The sequence below is a fragment of the Notamacropus eugenii genome, chromosome 6 (genome assembly GCF_028372415.1).
Source record: "Notamacropus eugenii isolate mMacEug1 chromosome 6, mMacEug1.pri_v2, whole genome shotgun sequence".
NCBI classification, from domain to species: Eukaryota; Metazoa; Chordata; class Mammalia; order Diprotodontia; family Macropodidae; genus Notamacropus; species Notamacropus eugenii.
Window position 1 is genome coordinate 104704041 of NC_092877.1, and position 18543 is coordinate 104722583.

Here is an 18543-nt window from a genome sequence, read left to right on the forward strand (position 1 = left end):
AGTTCTATGATTCTGGTAGAACAGAAGACATTAGGATGGCTGATTAAGGCCCAAGAGATGACTTAGTCAGATCAGTCCCAAAGCATGGAACATTTGAATAGCTCACCTCTAACTATAGGTGAACATTTGCATTCAAGAAATCCCCTATTTGCACAAATAAAAACTGTACCATTCCCTAAAACTTAAGAAAGTTTTATAGTTCCTAGGCAACCACATTTAGGAGATTCCTATCCTACTTCATCCCAGCAAGAAAGCTACAAGTACATTATATCATCGAATAAATCTGTAAAGCTTTTGCTTACTTGACAACTTACCTTTTCAGAAACGGGTCCATTTTTTAAAAAACAGGTATTGCCAAGACTACGTAGGGCTTCATGACAAGGGACAATTCAGTAAGCAAGTCCATGACCAAGGAAAACTAATCAGAAGCATTTATTAACTGCTTACTATGTAACAGATACTGTGTAGGCTCTAAGGATACCAAGAACAATTCCTATGCCTAAGGAACTTACATTGTCCAAAGGCCTGAAAACCTTAAAATGGAGATTTAGAAAGAGGGAAGATACCCTCACACCTCCCCACCAACTGAAAACCCTACAAAGCCTAAAGTCACAGTTGAGAAGTAGGTTTCAGAGACAAATACCCCAGAAGGGAACATAAAAAAAAAAAAAAAAAGAGAGAAACAGGACGGTCAGAGTCTACTTTGCTTCCATTCACGGATGACTGCTGCTTGGTGTCTACATGTCTATGTATAGGCACAAGAGATGCAATTCAAGGGCCCAGAAGACACCAGCATTTTCATAAGAACATAGCATCGTAGCTCTAAAGATAGAAGGAACTTCTAAGACCATCTCTCCTTTCCTTCTCATTTGACACAAGAACAGTGAGGATCAGGGAGGTTCAGTGACGAGCTAAAGTCACCCATGTAGGCATATGAACCAAGGTCTTTATGACTCTACAACGAAAAAACTCCTTCAGGGCAGGGGCTGGCTCCTTTTTGTCTTTGTATGCCCAGTGCCTAGCACAATGAAAAGCCCATGCTTGTTGACTGATTAGATTACATACTGATTCCATAAAACCTAGTCTTCATATTCTTATCACTGACACCAAACCAATTTCCTTACTTTTACTCTGACTGGTCAGTATAATTCTCAGATCACAAAACTTTCATGCTTTCAAGTTTACTGTACTTTCTATCCCCCATTTGGTATATTTCTCTTATTGAGATTTATTTCCAAAATGGAAAGCATCAATCAGAATACCCTAATGAACACTGCCTGTTTCAGGGGCATGGGGTGGGAGTAAAATTACTAGACATGTAATTTACTACACATTTCAACCAATAATTACAACAGGACTTGTTGCTCTATATTTGTCTTCTCAAAAAAAAAAAAAAAAAAGATCAGCTTTATTGATAAGTGGTCAAGTGAGGATGAATATCTTGGCACTGACCAAAGGTGGAACTACTGTCGTAGGAAATAAGCTGAAATGTGAAAAAAGAATGGCTTGTCCCTTGGTGGTCTTCAGGCTGCCATAGATAATTAACTCCTGTCATACTTCCTCTAAGGAGGTCTCTGAACTTCTCAGTCTCTCAACTGGCTAAAGGAGCATGGGCAGTTAATAAGAAATGGAATGGAAATGGAGGTATATTTTTGGAAGTCTTTTATTTTTCTTAAGGTTTCAATCAGCTTGAATAACCCATATTGATATTCTCCTAAAATGTAAAAAGAAAACATAATTTGTTTCTTTCGATCAAGAAAGCATTTCAGGATTTTGAGTGTTTTCTGTGTCTAATTTGAACTGTAACTGAACAAATGAGGCTCTCCTGTTCTGTTGCTGTATAAAAATGCTATATATTATCTCATTCACTGGTGAGGGCCTTAGCATTTAAGGCCCATTAGGCACACTTGTAAGAGAGTTATCAGGGTCTAATCCATTGGTTCCCCCCCTGCCGCTTAAAACTTGGGGACTTTTGAGCACACTGATTTTCAGCCCTTGAAGCTCTATTTCTAAAATGTAGAAAGTCTGGCATGAGAGTGGCCTTCTAAGATTCTTTTTTCTTTATTTTTTTTTTTTTTAGGGCCCTTGAAATTTCATAATGAAAACAGCTCAGGCCATAAGTCTTATGGTGGAAAGTGACTAGTACAGTGATAAAGTTGTACATGTGCTCAACGCATATTCAGTCTTACTTATACACTTACATTTCCAAATAGCACATAGCACCCAGAACCGATAGATGAAAAACTCTCTGGGAATAGCAAGGGCTTCTTAAAAATGGGTTTTGTTCTCTGTAAGGCAAGAGGGCTTTTCTCCCACAGAGTATGGCAGCCCAACTCCAAACCCTGGAAGAACTGAATTGAGTCAAGAGGAAGAGAGAAAGGAAGGGCCAGGCTTGCAGTTTTCCTTAAAAAGTTCTCACTTCAATTAAATTACGGACCAAAAGGGATTTTTTTTGGAAAGATATGAAAACTATCATCATGACTAACAATTATTATTTCTTCTTATTATTATTAACAATGACATTTGCAAATGCTAAAAAGCCTTATACACAGTCGTACATTTTACTGGTTCATCTTAGGCATTTAGTCCCCAAAGACTATGACAGGAAAAAGAACAACCCGATAACAATATTCACATTTACAAAACTTCTGGTCTTGATTTCCGTTCCTACCTGGTTTTCCCAGCTCGGGTCTCCCCTGCTCCAATGCATCCTCCAAGAAGTTGCCATCATGAGGTTTCTAAAGGATAGGTCTTCCCATGCCACACCCCTGCTCAGTGAGCTTCAGTGGCTACAAAACCAAATACAAAGGCTTCTATCTGACACTGAAAGATCTTCATGATCATTTGACCCCTTCCTACTTTTCCAGTCTTCTTATTACTTGGCTCACTTTTGCACTAGAATATGTTGCCCCCTCACCTCCACTTCTTAAGCCACTTCCTGACTTCCTTCAATTGCCACCTGCACAGGAGGCCTTTCCCCCAACCTCCCAGTTGCTAATGCTTTCCCTTCTATCTCCTCAATATATCTTCGATGTACCTGGTTACTTATATGCTGTCTCCTTCATGAGAATGCATTCCCCTTGGAGTTACGCACTATTTTTCCCCTTGCTTTGTACCCCAGTGCTTAGCACAGTACCTGGCATAAATGGCCAGTATATGTAGTAAAGTGCTTGGCATTTGTTGTTGTTCAGTTGTGTCTGACTCTTTGTGACCCCATTTGGGCTTCTCTAGGAATGGTTTGCCATTTCTTTTTCCAAGAAAAGAAATAAAAAGTCTCTGCTCTCAAGGAGCTCACAGTGTAATGGGAGATACCACAGGCAAACAATCAGCCAAATCATTGTCATTCAATTGGTCATAAAGACCTATGCCTTTAAAGAGCTCAGTGATATAAAGGAGGTGGATAAGTAAGTGTAGGACATGATCCTTATTTGGAAGATATACATATAAAGTAAGAAGAGAACAACTGCAGGTGCAGTATGTACTATTAGTGACAGGAACATGTCAGAAGGAAGAAATCAGTGCAGGTTAGTATGCCAAGAAAGGCCTCAGGTGAGAAGTGAGACTCAAGCTAAGTCTGATTACTGTCAGACTGTCATACCCTTGATCTTGCCATCACCCACAAATGGACCAATGAGCTCTTTCATAGTCAAATCTAATGGCCCTTTCCCAAACTTCATTCTTCCTGACCTCTCTGCAGCCTCTGACCCCACTGGTCATCTTCTTTTCCTAGAAACTCACTTCTGTCTAGGTTTTCATTATACTGCCATCCTCTGATTCTCCTCCTACTTGTCTGACTGCTCATTCTCAGTCTCCTTTGCTGGATCTTCATCCTGGTTGCATCCCTCAACCATGAGTGTCCCACAAGGTTCTGCCTTATCCCTCTATACAGCTTCTTTGGCAATCTCAAGAGGTTCCATAGATTCAATAATCACCCCCAGGCAGATGATTATCACATCTATTTATCCAACTCTAATTTCTTGAGATTAAGACACTACGGTGGGGGAAGAAGGGGGAAAGAAATGGATTAGCAAGGGTTTCATGCAGGAAGGGGTAATTAATGTGAGTTTTGAAAGACACTAAAAATTCTAAGAGGCAGAAGGGAAGTGGGAGTGAATTCCAGACAGCTTGTACACCAAGATGGGAGACAGTCATGTATGAGGGATAGATAGCATGATGTTTTTAGAGTATGTTTAAAAGTAATATATATAATATCAGTTGGAAAGGCAGTCTGGGCACAGGAAAAGACTTGAAAATTCTACATCTGTATTAGCAAAGACACTTCTGTACATTTGCAGCTAGCTAAAAGAAATCCTTCGTACCTCTTTAACTGCTAGAGAAAATGCTTCATTCATTCTCCTGACATTCTCAACTGGGAAGCAGGGTAGCTGTTTCCACAGAAAGCAGGGGTCCGTCACCATATCTGTGCACGTGTAGACTCTTGGTAAGGTACTAGCTGCCAGTATGTGTGACACCGACAAATCCTCTTAAAATTTTGCTCTAAAATGATTACAAATGTGTACCTTGCTTTTATGGAATGATTTTGCAAGTCAAGCCAAATAAAGCCAACAAGCATTTATTAAGTGCCTACTGTGTTTCAGCCACTGTACTAACTTCAGACAATTCAAAGAAAAATAAAAAGTCTCTTCAAGGACTCCGTCCTCAAATTGTATGAATGAACAATGAAAAGTTGTATGCTACAGATATATCCTTAAAAGATGCATACTAATCAAAATCTTAATCTGTACTCTGGAAGGTGCCATTTAAAAAATCTGATAGTGAACCGTTCAGAGGAAATAGAAGCACCTCTTCATAACTTATCTACTTCCTAAACTAGGATTTTCATTTAGAGGGTTTGCTTAATGCAAAGCAAATCCACATTTTTGGAAAGAAACATAATTCTCTCGTTGTCCAAATTTAAAGAAAAAGACATTAAAAATCACATCCCAAGCAATTATTCCATTTAAGAGCAATTACCTGAAATAATTGCCCTAAAGAGAATGAAAATACCATCACATTTTTCTTCCTTGGGGGAAAATTCTATGTGAATGGAAAAGTGTTTAAGACATGCAGTAATACACGTACTACAATATGTACTTACAAGTTGTAGCTGGCAACACTTCTGGCCAGCTTCCCTATGTTAGCTCCAAAACATGTGCATGGTCCTTTTTCCCAAGCCAGAAACCTTGAATGCTGCAATCAAATCATTCTTTTGCACTTTCCTCAAAGACTTAGACATCTAACAAATCATGGAAAATTTGACTTTATCCTAAGCCTGATATCTACAAGGTAGTGATCTAGCCAAGAACTATGTCTTTTGATATTTCAAAATGCTCAATATAATTTTCAGTCAAAATTACAAAGCAAAGAAACTCATCTGAGAATAAATGTCAATTTCAATATCTTCAGGGAACTGAAACTCATTACAAAGCTTTTTATTTTGTTGTCCTATTAACAAATCCTTTTCTTTAATGAATATATTATTTAATTTGCAAAGGAGTAGTAGGTAAGCAAATGCTCCATTAGAGACTTTAAATATGTTCTCCTTCTGTCCCCTGAAATTACTTTCTAGATATTTTGTATTTAATCATGTGTTCCTGTTCTTTTCCACCTACTTCCCCCATCCTCCTGCCCAGTAAAATGTATATTCTTTATTAACAGTGGAATTTAGTTTTTATTGTTCCATACCTCACCTAGCACAAAGCCTTACACATCATAGGTACTTAGTGATTGCAACTTATTAAATGATAATCAAATCTGTGATTGAGAGTAGCCTTATTTTCATAGATATTCCACTGGATAAGGACTTTCTGAGTTTCAATCTGGCCTCAGACACTTACTAGCTGAGTAACCCTCGGCAAGTCACTTAACCCTGTTTGCCTTAGTTTCCTCATCTGTAAAATGAACTTAAGAAGCAAATGGCAAACTGCCAAGAAAATCCCAAATGGGACCACAAAGATAGGACATGACTGAAAAATGAATGAACAACAACAAACACTGGATAAGACTCTAATCATGCAATTCTGCAACAACTACTATTAAATCCCACAATCTAAGTATTTTTGGCCACGAAATTGAAGTACAAGTTATAAGGCAGTGGAGACTTGCTAACCCCTTAACCTTGGTGGTATAACGATGCCCTTTCTTCAAAGCTGGGTCCTCCATGACAATTTTTAAAGTGTTTCATCATTTTATTGCATATATCTTATCTTGGTACAAACAAGGATCTGATTCATTTGGGCACATAGAGTTAGGCTACATGGAAAGTGAGGTATTGGGGATGGGGTGGGAAGCATGCTTTTGAGGAAGGAGTTTTCCTATTTTGACCAACAGAGTTACAGTAGATCTAAGAATCACAGATCTATGGCTTGAAGGAACCTCAGAGACCATCTGAGAGGTTAAGTTGAATTGCAGAAGGAAATATCAAAGGTAAAATTTGAACCCAGGCCCTCTGACGTCAGAGATAGCACTCTTCCCATTATGCCATACTCGCTTCCAGGTAAATGTAATTAAGCAATTGTCTCAGGCAAAGATCAAGCATACCTTCTTCCCCTGAATGCAGGCATATCCTGATTCTCCCAAGTGCTGGTGTTTCCCATCTCCCCCAAATGTCTTGGATTTATTTTGTAAATACTTATCAGTAAATGCATATGTCTCCCCCAAAACAGAATAAAAGCGGCTTCATTTTTGTCCTCATATTTGTAGCACCTAGCATGCAGTAGATGGTTAATAAATGTTTTATGGTTAGTTGATTAATTCCCATTATTAAATAGCGCTAGACAGAAGGCATGGGACAGAGGGGGGATTACTCTCAGTATCACTTCAGCATTAGTAGAATATAGATAGCAAAGCATTCCTAACTCCAGTTGAACTCAAGAGAAGGAAAACTTCTAAAGACTCTGCATCACATCGCTGAACCTAGGACCACCATTCCATAGACGTGCTAATGAGTGGGATGACTCTCACGTGCTCCTAGACCTTGCATCATACTTCCCTGAACAACTCAAGCCATGCTAGTAGGACAGTGGGACACCCTCCTAGTTCAACCCTCCTCCCTCCAAGAAGTCCCCTTTGGATAAGGATTGAACTCCCTAACTTCTAAAGGCCTTTCTATATTCTGGATATTATTTATGATTCTAGGCCATGGCACCACATAGATCTATAACCACTACAGTGGCCAACAGATGTGAGCAAACAGTTCTCAAAAGAACTGCAAACTATTAATAAGACTATGGAAGAAAGCTACAAATCAAAAAAGAGAAATCCAAAGCAAATAACGGTGAGGTTTCACCTCACATCCTGCAAATTGGCAAAGATGACAAAAGATGGAAACAGTCAGGGTTGGGGGTTATGGAAAGATCGGCACAACAATGCATTCATATAACAATTTTGGAATAATGCCAATAAAATGAAATGCCCATACCTTAAGACACAGAGATTCCAAGACTAGGCATACACCCGGGGAGATAGAAAAGAGGAGATTCCCACACACATCAAAATATTTACAGCAGCACTTTTTATAGTAGCCAAAACTGGAAGCAAAGTAGGTGACCACTGATTAGGGAATGATTAGGTAAACTGCAGCACATAAATGTAACGCAATATTACTGGGCTGTAAGAAACGAATATGATGAATAGAGAAGCATATAGAGAAAGACTTATGTGAACTGATGCTGAGTAAAGTAAGGAGAAATAAGAAAACAATGTACACCATGACTGTAGCAACGTAAATGGGCAACGCAGCCACAAACCAATCAAAATGGAATGTCACAAAATTACAAAGAACAAACATGGCCCCCAAAAGAAATATGAGAAGACATCCCACTCCACTCCTCTCAAAGGTGGAAGGTGCACAAGTGTGCAACTATAGATCTATGTAGGTATGTGTGTGTGTGCTTTCCAACTTTTTTGATATACCAATCGGTTTTGTTGATTTTTTCCTCTTTTTCTTAAATAATAATTTGCTATTTAGTGTGACTCTTGGGGAAGGGAAAGGAAAGGGATAATGGCAAAATTTACTGGTGATATAAAAAATAAATAAAATTCATTTTTAAAAAGTGTAAGATATTTAATCATCAAGTATAAACATTTCAATATATAAAGAAAAATAACAGAATTGTATACGATATTTTGAACTTGTTCTATATAAATTGTAACACATATGATAAATTGAATGTAGTGAAAAATTATTTTGGGTATCCCTTTCTAAATTTCTTTTTCTTTCGTGTATTTTAAAATATGTTATGTATGTATCGCCACCTAACTAATTCAATCCCTTCTGCCTGCCAAAGGAACCCTCCTTCAGAACAAATAAGTAATTTCAAGTAGAATGAATCGTTGCATTGGCCATGTCTGAGAATGCATGTCTCATTTTGCACCTGTAGTCCATCACTCCTCTGTCAAGAGGTAGATGTCCACACAAATCTTGAAGGCATGCTTAGTCACACTTTGATCAGAGTTCTGAAGTTGTTAATCGTACATAAGTGTAGCACAGTGGATAGAGTGTCAGGCCTGGAGTCAGGAAGACTGATCTTCCTGAGTTCAAATCTGGCCTCCGACCCTAGGCAAATCACTTCACTCTGTTTGCCTCAGTTTTCTCATCTGTAAAATGAGTTGGAGAAAAAAATGCCAACCCACTCCAGTATCTTTGCCAAAACCCCAAATGTGGTCACAAAGAATCAGACACGACTGAAAAACAACTGAACAACATAACTGCAAGCATCATATAAACTGCTCTCTTAATTCAACTCATTTCACTCTGAATCAGTTCATAGGAGTTTCCCCAAGTTTCCCCCCCAATCAAAATTCACTGTAGTCATCATTTCTTACTGCACAATAGGGACAGAGATAAGAGAACTGGAGCTTTCATTTCACTGATCTAGGGAATTCCCAAATGAGGAAACTCACTTTACAATGCAGGTCAGCACCTTCCCTGCGACCTGGAGAGTTCCCTGAAAAGTTAGTGACTTGCCCGGGGATATACAATCACGCTATCTCTGAGGTAGGATCCAAGCTAGGATTTCATGGCTGCAAGACTAGCTTGTCTGTCCATTATGCCCTGTCCTCTATCTACACAATAATGTTTCATTATTCAAATGTCAGAATGTGTTTAGCTATTCTCCAACTGATGGGTACCCACATTGTTTTCAGTTCTTTGCTATCAAAAGAAGTGCTGCTAGAAATAATTTTGCACCAATGGGTCTTTTCCCTTTGTCTTTGAAATTTGGGGAGTATAAACCTCATAGTGGAATTGCCAGGTCAAAAAGTCTGCAAAATTTAATGATGTTAGGGGTATACTTCTAAATTGTTTTCCATAATGGTTGAAACAATTCACAGCTCCATGGAATACTTTTTCTCACTTTTTTTACTCTAGTAGATTTCACTGTTTTCCAAATGACGAGCTCTTTATAAACTTAAACCATCTCTAGGAACTAACTCCTTGCCAAGAAAGAAGTGGGGAGGTGTAATGTTCATTCTCCTAGTAAAGTTTAATCCAACTTGGCTGCAAACATATCATTATACAAATACAGCCTCCATGGCTATCAGCTGTCAGAAACACATCTAAAAGCTTTTATGGCCTCAAACAATCAAGAGAAATATTCAGCAACTGAGAAAGTAAAACTGATTTGCTCTATAGAAAAACGACATAGTGTTATTTAGCATATCATAAAAACAATCTTAGTCAATGTATCATGTAGCTTAACTTGGGCCATTAACACTAAAATGTGTATTTTTCATTTCAAAAATGGTAAAAGGTAGACATATAGGCAGTACTTTTTTCTGACTATTTTGGTTGAGTTTACAGCTCACCATAAGGTTACTGTAAAGTGCTTTCATAGTTGGATTTTTCAAGACTTACTATAAATTCAGCCTACAGCAATAATTAAAGATGGATAAAACATACTACATTAAAAAAAGTATAAAGGCAGCTGTTTTTCTTCACCATACAGACTGTAGTAACTTTACAACTACAATAAATTCTTGCTAATAAATATTTCTCTGTGATGATTAACATAAAAACATCAGCTACATATTACAGAAACAAGAGAATGAGTCTTTTTTAAAAAGAAAAATATTACCAGACGCTATGGACAAGGATGAAGGACAGGATAAATATGTCTAAGTAATAGTTATCCCTTCTTTCTTCTTAACTGAAACTTAGGAAAACAAAACCTAGGTGTGAGTGTGGTCTCCAAAATACATCTGACATAAAACACTTCTGATATCATGGTTACAATTGGTAACGTTTTGGGCCCAAACAAAAGAGTAAAGAAAAAACACTGCAACAATCTTCTATCAGATTAAGTATATCAGCATTTATAATTAAGAAAAGCAAAAGTGTACAAAATATGCTTATTTACCAAATGTTTTTATCTATGGGGATGTTAAATTTTCCAAAATTTAATTAAAAACTTAAATCAGGAATCATTGTTTTCTTTTTTTCTTAAATCAAGTGGCATTACAAAGTTGGCAGGATCCCTTGGGAAAGAGGTTTGACAGTTTACAATCAAAGTTTCTTTTTAGCCCAATTATTTACTTTTGATAATATTCCCTAGAAATTATAAACAAACAAAAAAGTTAACTATTCCAAAGTTCTTTTGATGGCATTCTCTTTAATTGCAAAAAAAATTGGGACCAACCTAAATGAACAACGTAGCAGGAGCATTCTGAAATGCACGCTGATGCGTTGGCTGGGATATGAGTCTGATTGAAATGGATGTCCATTTCTGACCAGTCTCATTCTCATTGGCTGGAGTAGCTAGGAAACAGAAACATAGATAATCTATTTAAACTGGCAGTAGGGGAATTCTAAACTGTATTCCACCCTATCTTAGACTGTCCCTCAAAAAAAACAAGGAAGGAAGGGAGGGAAGAAGGGAAGGAGGGAGTGAGGTAAGGAGGAAGGAAAGAACGAAGGAAGAAAGGAAGGAAGGAAGGAAGGAAGGAAGGAAGGAAGGAAGGAAGGAAGGAAGGAAGGAAGGAAGGAAGGAAGGAAGGAAGGAAGGGAGGAAGGAAGGAAGGAAGGAAGGAAGGAAGGAGGCTGTGAAGGAGGGAGGAAAGAAAGAAGAAAAAGAGAAAGAGAATAAAGGAAAGAAGGGAGGGAAGGGAGGAAAGAAGGAAGGAAGAGAGAAAGAAGGAAAAGGAAAAGAAAGAAAAAAAGAAGGAAGGAAAGAAAGAAAGAGAAAAGTCTGCCTATAAGGTTATTGAAGCAATGAAGCCAACGCTGAGGTTAAAGTGACTGAAGCCTGACATCCAAGCACTGTGGAACATTAGAGCTGAGAACTTAAGAATATACAGTCTAACCACCTCATTTTATAGAAAAGGAAACTGAGGCCCAAAATGACTGCCTCAGGAACATACAACTGGCTATGAAAGACCTAGGTCTAGAACCCAGGTTTCCCAATCATTGTTATTCTACTATCCTCAAAAACGGTCCGAAAAAAGCAACAGTTAGACTCAGAGAAATGAGTGCCCCCTCAAAGGGCTGAGATTTTCTTCTCAGTTGTGATCAAGTCTTTGTGGAAAAACTACAAGTTGTCCTTGTGCCCAAAATAGACTTAACTATTTTGTTTTCAGACAACAGTCCATAGAAGAGACAGCTGACCTTGTATTATACCTTGGCATTCAAAGTTAATGGCTATGTGGGCACTGAGGAAAAGCAGTATGTTCATGAGCAGAGGTCAGGGAGAATGACTAGCTTCAATGTTTGCCTTGGCTCCACGACGCACTCATGAAGTCACGGGAACAACAGAGAACATGGCACTGTCTAGAGTAGGGTACAATTATGATCAAAGACTGGTTTCACAATTGTTTAAACATCTACTTGGTTGCCCTGTTCTTTTTTTCCCTTTCACGCTAGCCACAAGCACTAGGGCTCGGGTAGCCTAAGGCGGTGTAAATTACTGGAGAAGACCGTCCCCAAAACTAATCATATTCACAGGCAGAAACAGAACGGGGGCTTCAAGTCATCGTCTTAGCGTTCCCAGGGATTTAGAGAAGTGTTAAAGTGTTATAACAACCTTGGAGGAAATCTCTTTGGGTGTATTTGCTTCCAAGTGGTTCTGTAAATGATGTTACAGAATTGCAGAACTGGAAGGACCTTAAGAAGCCACTAAATCCTTTCATATAGCTCTAATTATAGCAAGTTGATTTTCCTTCAACTTCCACCCACTGATCTGAGTTCTGCCATAGAGGGGGAAATGGAATATTTCTAATCCCTCTTCCATACAGTCCTTCAAATACTTGAAAAAAGCAATCAGCGTCTCCATGACAAACTCAATTTCTTCATGATCAGGGGTGCCATTGCAATCTGGTGGAAAAAATACTGGACTTGGAGTGAAGAAATACCTAAGTCTAAATACTGCCTTGGACATCTACTTGCTGTGGGCCATGAATAAATCACCTAGCCTTTCTGAGTTTCAGTAAAACTCAACTGTAAATGTGGTGTGATAATAGCACCTACTGTGACAGGGTTGGTGTGAGGTTCAAAAGAGAGAGTGTATGCAGAGTGTTTGGCAAACAATAAATAGATAAACAGCAGTGGCTAATGCTGACCATCCCTCTTCACCCTTCTCTGAATGTCCTTCAGGTTGTCAACATCCTTCCTAAAATGTAGCACCTAAAAGTGAACACAAACTTCTAGGTGAGGTCTGACCAGAGCAGAGTGCAGTGAGGCTATTACACTCCTCATTTTGGCGACCAATCTAAGATTAACCTAGCTGTTTTGGTCACCCCATCACATTGTTAACTCATCTTGAGCTTGCAGCTAATCTACTAAAACCTAGAAATCTTTTCATATAAATAGTTCTCTAGTCATGCCTTCTCCAATTTTGACCAGGAAGATTGACATTCATTTTTTTTTAACCTTACTAAAACACTGGCCCAAATGGTCCTCAGACACCATGAGACTGGGATCTTAGAGTGGACTGATTATAAAAGGACTAGGACTTGGGATAACAGGACTGACAGAGGGATATATATGATTTAGAGGTGGAATATCTTTTAGATATCTCATTCTTTGTAATGACTGAGATAGTACAAGCCCAATCCAGATGTTCATATGAGTTTTGTCCAGATCTCAGGGATCCAGACCTTTCCATAACCAGCTCCCCCATGTTTGCTTTTTTTATTTAAATATTTTATTTCCCCCCAATTACATATAAAAATAATTTTTAACATTTGTTTTTTATAATTTTGAGGTCCAAATTCCCTCTTTCCCTCCCTCCCTTTCTTCCCCCTTCATTGGGAAGGCAAACAGTTTGATACAGTCATGCAATCACGCAAAACATTTCCCTATTAGTTATACTGTGAAACAAAACACAGACAAAAAAAGAGCAAACCCATGAAAAAATAAAGTGAAAAACGGTATATTTTGATGTGCATTTAACCTCTGTCAGTTCTTTCTCTAGAGATGATAGTTTTGGGTTTTTTTAATCATAAGTCCTTCTGAACTATCTTGAATCACTGTTTTGCTGAGAATAACTAATACACTTTGCATCCGTTCATCTAAATCTTTTTAGGTTTTTTCAAAATCATCCTACTCATCATTTCTTATAGTACAATAGTACTATGCCACAATCATATGCCACAACTTGTTCAGCCATTCCTCAACCGACAGTCATTCCCTCGATTTCCAATTCTTTGCCACCACAAAAAGAACTGCTATAGATGTTCTTGTATATGTGGGCCCTTTTCCCTTTTTTATGATCTCTTTGGGATACAGATGTAGCTGGGTCAAAGGGTATGCACAGTTCGATAGCCCTTTAGGTTTAAGAATGTTTTAGTGTCCCAATTTTCCTACATTACTTCCAACATTTGTCATTTTCCATTTTTGTCATATTAGCCACTCTGACAGATGTGAGGTGGTACCTTATGGTTGTTTTAATTTGCATTTCCCTAATCAGTTGTGATTTAGAGCATTTTTTCATATGACTGTAGATAGCTTTGATTTCTTCATCTAAAAACTGCCTGTTGATAGACTTTGCCCATTTATCAATTGGGGAATGATTTCTCTTATAAATTTGATTCAGTTCTCTATTATTGAGAAATGAGGCCTTTATCAGAGAAACCTGCTTTAAGATTTTTTTCAAAGTTATAATTGTGTTTTTCTCTCCTTCCTATTTTTCCTATCTGTCTTTCTTTCTCTCTCCTTTCACCTTGTCCCTCCTGAAAAGGTTGTGACCACTGCTTCCCCTAATATACTCTCCCTTCTATCAGTCCCTCCCTGCTTCTCTTATCCTTTTCCCCTCCTATTTTCCAGTAGGAGGAGATACCCAACTGAATGTGTATGTTATTTCCACTTTGAGCCAAATCTGATGAGAGTAAAGTTCATGTGCTGTCGGACACCCCCTCCCCCTGCCATTTTCCCCTACACTAGAAAAGCTCTTTTACACCTCTTTTATGTGAGATAATCCATCCCATTCTACCTCTCCCTTTCTCTGAAGAAGAACTCCATGTTTGGAAAGGCAACACTACACCAATTCTAACCTCCAACACTACACCAATTCTAACCTCCAACACCACAAAAAACTCTGAAATCCAGAGACAAAAACCAGCTAGTCTATACAGCTAGCACATTTGACCCTCCTGGTCCCCTCATTCCAGAAACCTAGATTTGCAGCCCATTGAAACAAAAGCCCCCTTCCACGGATAATGCTCCCCATGCTCCAGTCTCAATTCAAGTTAATTCTGAAATGCCCCAGTCCCTCTCTTCCTCTGACCTTCTCTTCCCCTGAGGCTTCTAAATCCCATGCTATGGTTAATAAACTCCTTTCAATCCTTAACTTCTCTTTTTTGGACACTTTCCATATATTTTGAGCACACAAAAATCTGGTTTTCTCCCTAAGATTGAATATCTTTAGCCCCTTCCAACCTCAGTTCTGCCTAATCCTTTCTTCATGTCACTGATACTCTGGACCAAGAGAAGTGAGTATCCTGCGTACTAACTTCTCCTTCTAGAACTTTCCTTTGCCATTATCATTCAGCAACTTCTCTTCTTCCAAAGCTCACTCCATTCATCTATACAATCTGGTCCAAATCCTTGTTATCACCAGCCCTGAGGACACGTTTTCCGTTTTCTCTAGTTCAGGACCTAGCTCACAGTCTCCTCTTCAGCCCCAACTCCTGGCTTTGTACTGGGATTCAATATACACAGTGATGTTCCCTCAAACATGATGGTTTCTTAATTTAGCAAAACTTCTTGCAAAACCCATGACCTAAAGCTTAACCCAACCTCAGCTCCCAAAAGGGATGGCCACATCTTAGCTGTTCCCATTATCTAAAATTGTGCCACCTCTGTGATTCTGAAGTCTGATATTCCCCTCTCTGATCTTACTATCCTCATAATCTTAGTATCTGCCTCATTCTTTTAAACCTATTCTTTTAAAATACACACACACACACACACACACACACACACACACACACTCCTCCCTTATTCTTTATCCTTAGCTCAATGTAACCAAGAGTCCCCTACAACCTACCTTGTTCTCCCATTCCATCACCCCTTTCTGGTATCACTTTTCTCTTGATCCTATAATTGATCTGTTCACCTATATTTTGCCCTTTGTTCACTTTCTTGTCCCTTTGTCTTATTGTCATTCACAATCTCCCAGATAGCTACAACTCATTTTCTCATAATTCTGTATGATACTGAAGGAAGAAATCCCGAAGTGTCACTTAGGTCTACTACAGATTCGTGTAACCTAATTTCAACTGGGCCCTCGCTGGTACAAGTGGGGGAAGAGAAGAGAAGACTACCGAGGGAGAAGAAGAGAAAGAGATTTAAAGAATAATCTTCTACACATTAACAGTGAAAAAACCCCCAAAGTAATCTGGGATGATACAACCAATATTAAGTTTATTTTCAAAACATGAACATTAGAAAATTACTTTAAAACTTCAAATGCTAATAAATAAATCTGAGAAAGTCAAGGAGCAATTTACCTGGAGAAGCAGTCTTTCAAAGGCCAGAAAGTTGTCCCACTTGGAAGACATGGGATGTTTCAAAGTCTGGACTGCAGCCAGCCCAAGCTGTAGGAGACCACAGTGACTCTCCAAGGCTTTGAAGTTTTTCTTGAAAAGCTGGATATAAGAGGTAAGCTGCCCAGGAGTAACTCGTCCTAGATGTGAGAAAAAATAGCTTTCTCAGTGTACTCTTCCTTACTGGTCCAGTCAAAATTTTGAATGTATTTGCAGTAAATTGATAATATTTCTAGGCATTCATGTAATAACATTTCATGGTCAATGCACAGAGACCTTCTCCATAGTGCAGAATCGTGACAGGCAGATCAAACATACAACAGGAGGAAGAATCTTTGGTCAGAACCTCTATTCATGTATAAGACATTCAGGGAACCCTGGGAAGACTTGTATGAACTGATACAGAGTAAAGAGAACCAGAAGAACACTATACACAATGACAACAATAACATAAACAAAAATTAGACCATAGTTGCTACAAGTGACCTTGGAATAGATGCAAGGACTCACGTTCAATCTAGAGGCCAGACAACTATGGATGCCCAGGGTGACAGATTTGGGCGGGTATGCCTGTTACACTGGTCAGTTTTGCTTAATTCAGGTTCAGTTATTTGAGGGGCAAGGCATGGTGGGAAGTAATTGCTATATAAGTAGCACAAAAGCATCAAAATTTCTTTAAAAGAACTGTTCCTGTAAGATCAAAAGACATTTTGATAATGAGAAGATAGAGTTTCATTTAATAATGAAAGGAAAGAACAAGATTTCACATTTATACTTGCACTGTAGGGTTCACAAAGGGCTTTTCTTAGGACAAATCTATTGTAGTACAATTATTATTTTCCCCATTTTTCAGGCGAGGAAACTGAGGCCCAGAGAGATGATGTGATTTACCCTTGGTTAGGCAACCAGAAAATGGCAGAACTAGAATTGAAACCTAGGTCTTCTAGCTCCAAGTCAGAAGTCTGATTCTAGTTATTAACTACACTTCTTCCCTGGCAGTAAATGGTTAACAGGCCTGGAATGTTGAAAGATTTCACTGGAAAGGGGGAAGAAGAAATGAGGAACCACCAGAAGTGTATCAGCACTGATGACATATCACATTTGGAGCAACAATCATCTACTTAACATTTACTGAAGATCCTACAACGTACTGGACATTGTGCAGAGAAGAGCTATATGGTGTTTATTCCTTCCTTGCCTCCAACTTCATCTAAAACCATCTGCCTATAACATTCCAGAGGCCTGAGATAGCTACACCCTCTCTCCATCTGCCAAACTACATTCTTTAAGCTGCAACTACCCAGAAATTACATTTTCTATAAAATTTCAAGTCATTTAACCTTCCTGAGATTCAGTATTCTCATCTGTAAAATTTAAAGAGTTGGATTAGACAATCTTCCAATTCTAAATCTATGATCTTTTCATCTTAAACTAGATTAAAGAAGGCCATCAGACCTAGATAAAGGTAATCAATGAATTTTTTCCACACACATATAGAAGCAGAATTTATTATTCCTTGAAAAGAGATATGGCATAGTTGATAGGGAGACAAGACAATCTAGGTTCATGACCTACCCACAATACATATTAACTATGTGACCAAAAGCAGGTAATTTAACTTCTCATCGTACCCAGCCAACTCTTTTAAGGATCCAAGTTAGAGACAATTTTCTGATCTTTACTGATAGAAATAGAGAATTTTTTATCTGATAGAAATAGAGAATTTCTATATCAGGAACTCCCTACGTGAGTGCAAGAATAGCTTTATTCCATCAGTAAGCAAAAATAAATTAATGAAGAGTTCTTTTAAAGAAACTCGTAATGCCTTGAAGCTTTTTGAATCACAATTATTTCTCAATATACCTTGCCCAGCAAAACCTTTATCTTTCCTTAGAGAAAAGAAAAAAGTCAAGCAATTTTAGAAACAAGGAAGCTAGGCTCAGAAAAGTTAAGGAATTTGCTTAATGTCACTTTGCTTTAAAATAGCAGAGCCCAAACGAGAATGCGGGTCTTCATACTTGGTCCTATGAAGATGACCCCCAACCCTACTCTCTCTCCTTCTTGAGCTTTAGTGCTCATATCACCATGCGTCTCTTCAACATTTTCAGCTGGAAGACCAATAGGCATATTGAGCTCAACATGTTCCCAAAGAAACCTCAGTAGCTTTCCCAAAAAAATCTACCCCATTCCTAATTTCCCAATTTCTGTCTATCAGAGCACCATCCTACAAGGGACCCAAGTTCACAACCTGGGAGTCATCCTCTCTTCCACATTCTCCTTCATTCCCCACACTGGTTGCTTTTTTGTTGTTTGGTCTTATCTGATTCTTCATGACTCCATGAACCATAGCCCACCAGGCCCTTCTATCCTTCACTATCTCTCAAAGTCTGTCCAAAGTCTGTCCATGTTTGTTGTTTCCATGACACTGTCTATCCATCTCATCTTCTGCCATCCCCTTTTTCCATTGCTTTAAATCTTTCCCAACATCAAAGTCTTTTCCAATGAGTGATCTTCTCATTAAGTGGCCAAAGTATTTTAGCTTCAACATTTGATCTTCCAACAAAC

The 18543-nt window shown here is 38.5% G+C and overlaps 1 protein-coding gene across 1 annotated transcript in view; it reads right to left on the reverse strand.

Annotated features, from left to right (window-relative positions):
* SCFD2 (sec1 family domain containing 2) overlaps positions 1 to 18543 on the reverse strand; it is a 423131-nt gene that overhangs the window by 318424 nt on the left and 86164 nt on the right. Inside the window, exon 4 of the mRNA XM_072620771.1 lies at positions 15943 to 16118. Coding sequence (XP_072476872.1) covers positions 15943 to 16118 — 176 coding nt within the window. The remainder of the gene's footprint in view (positions 1 to 15942; positions 16119 to 18543) is intronic.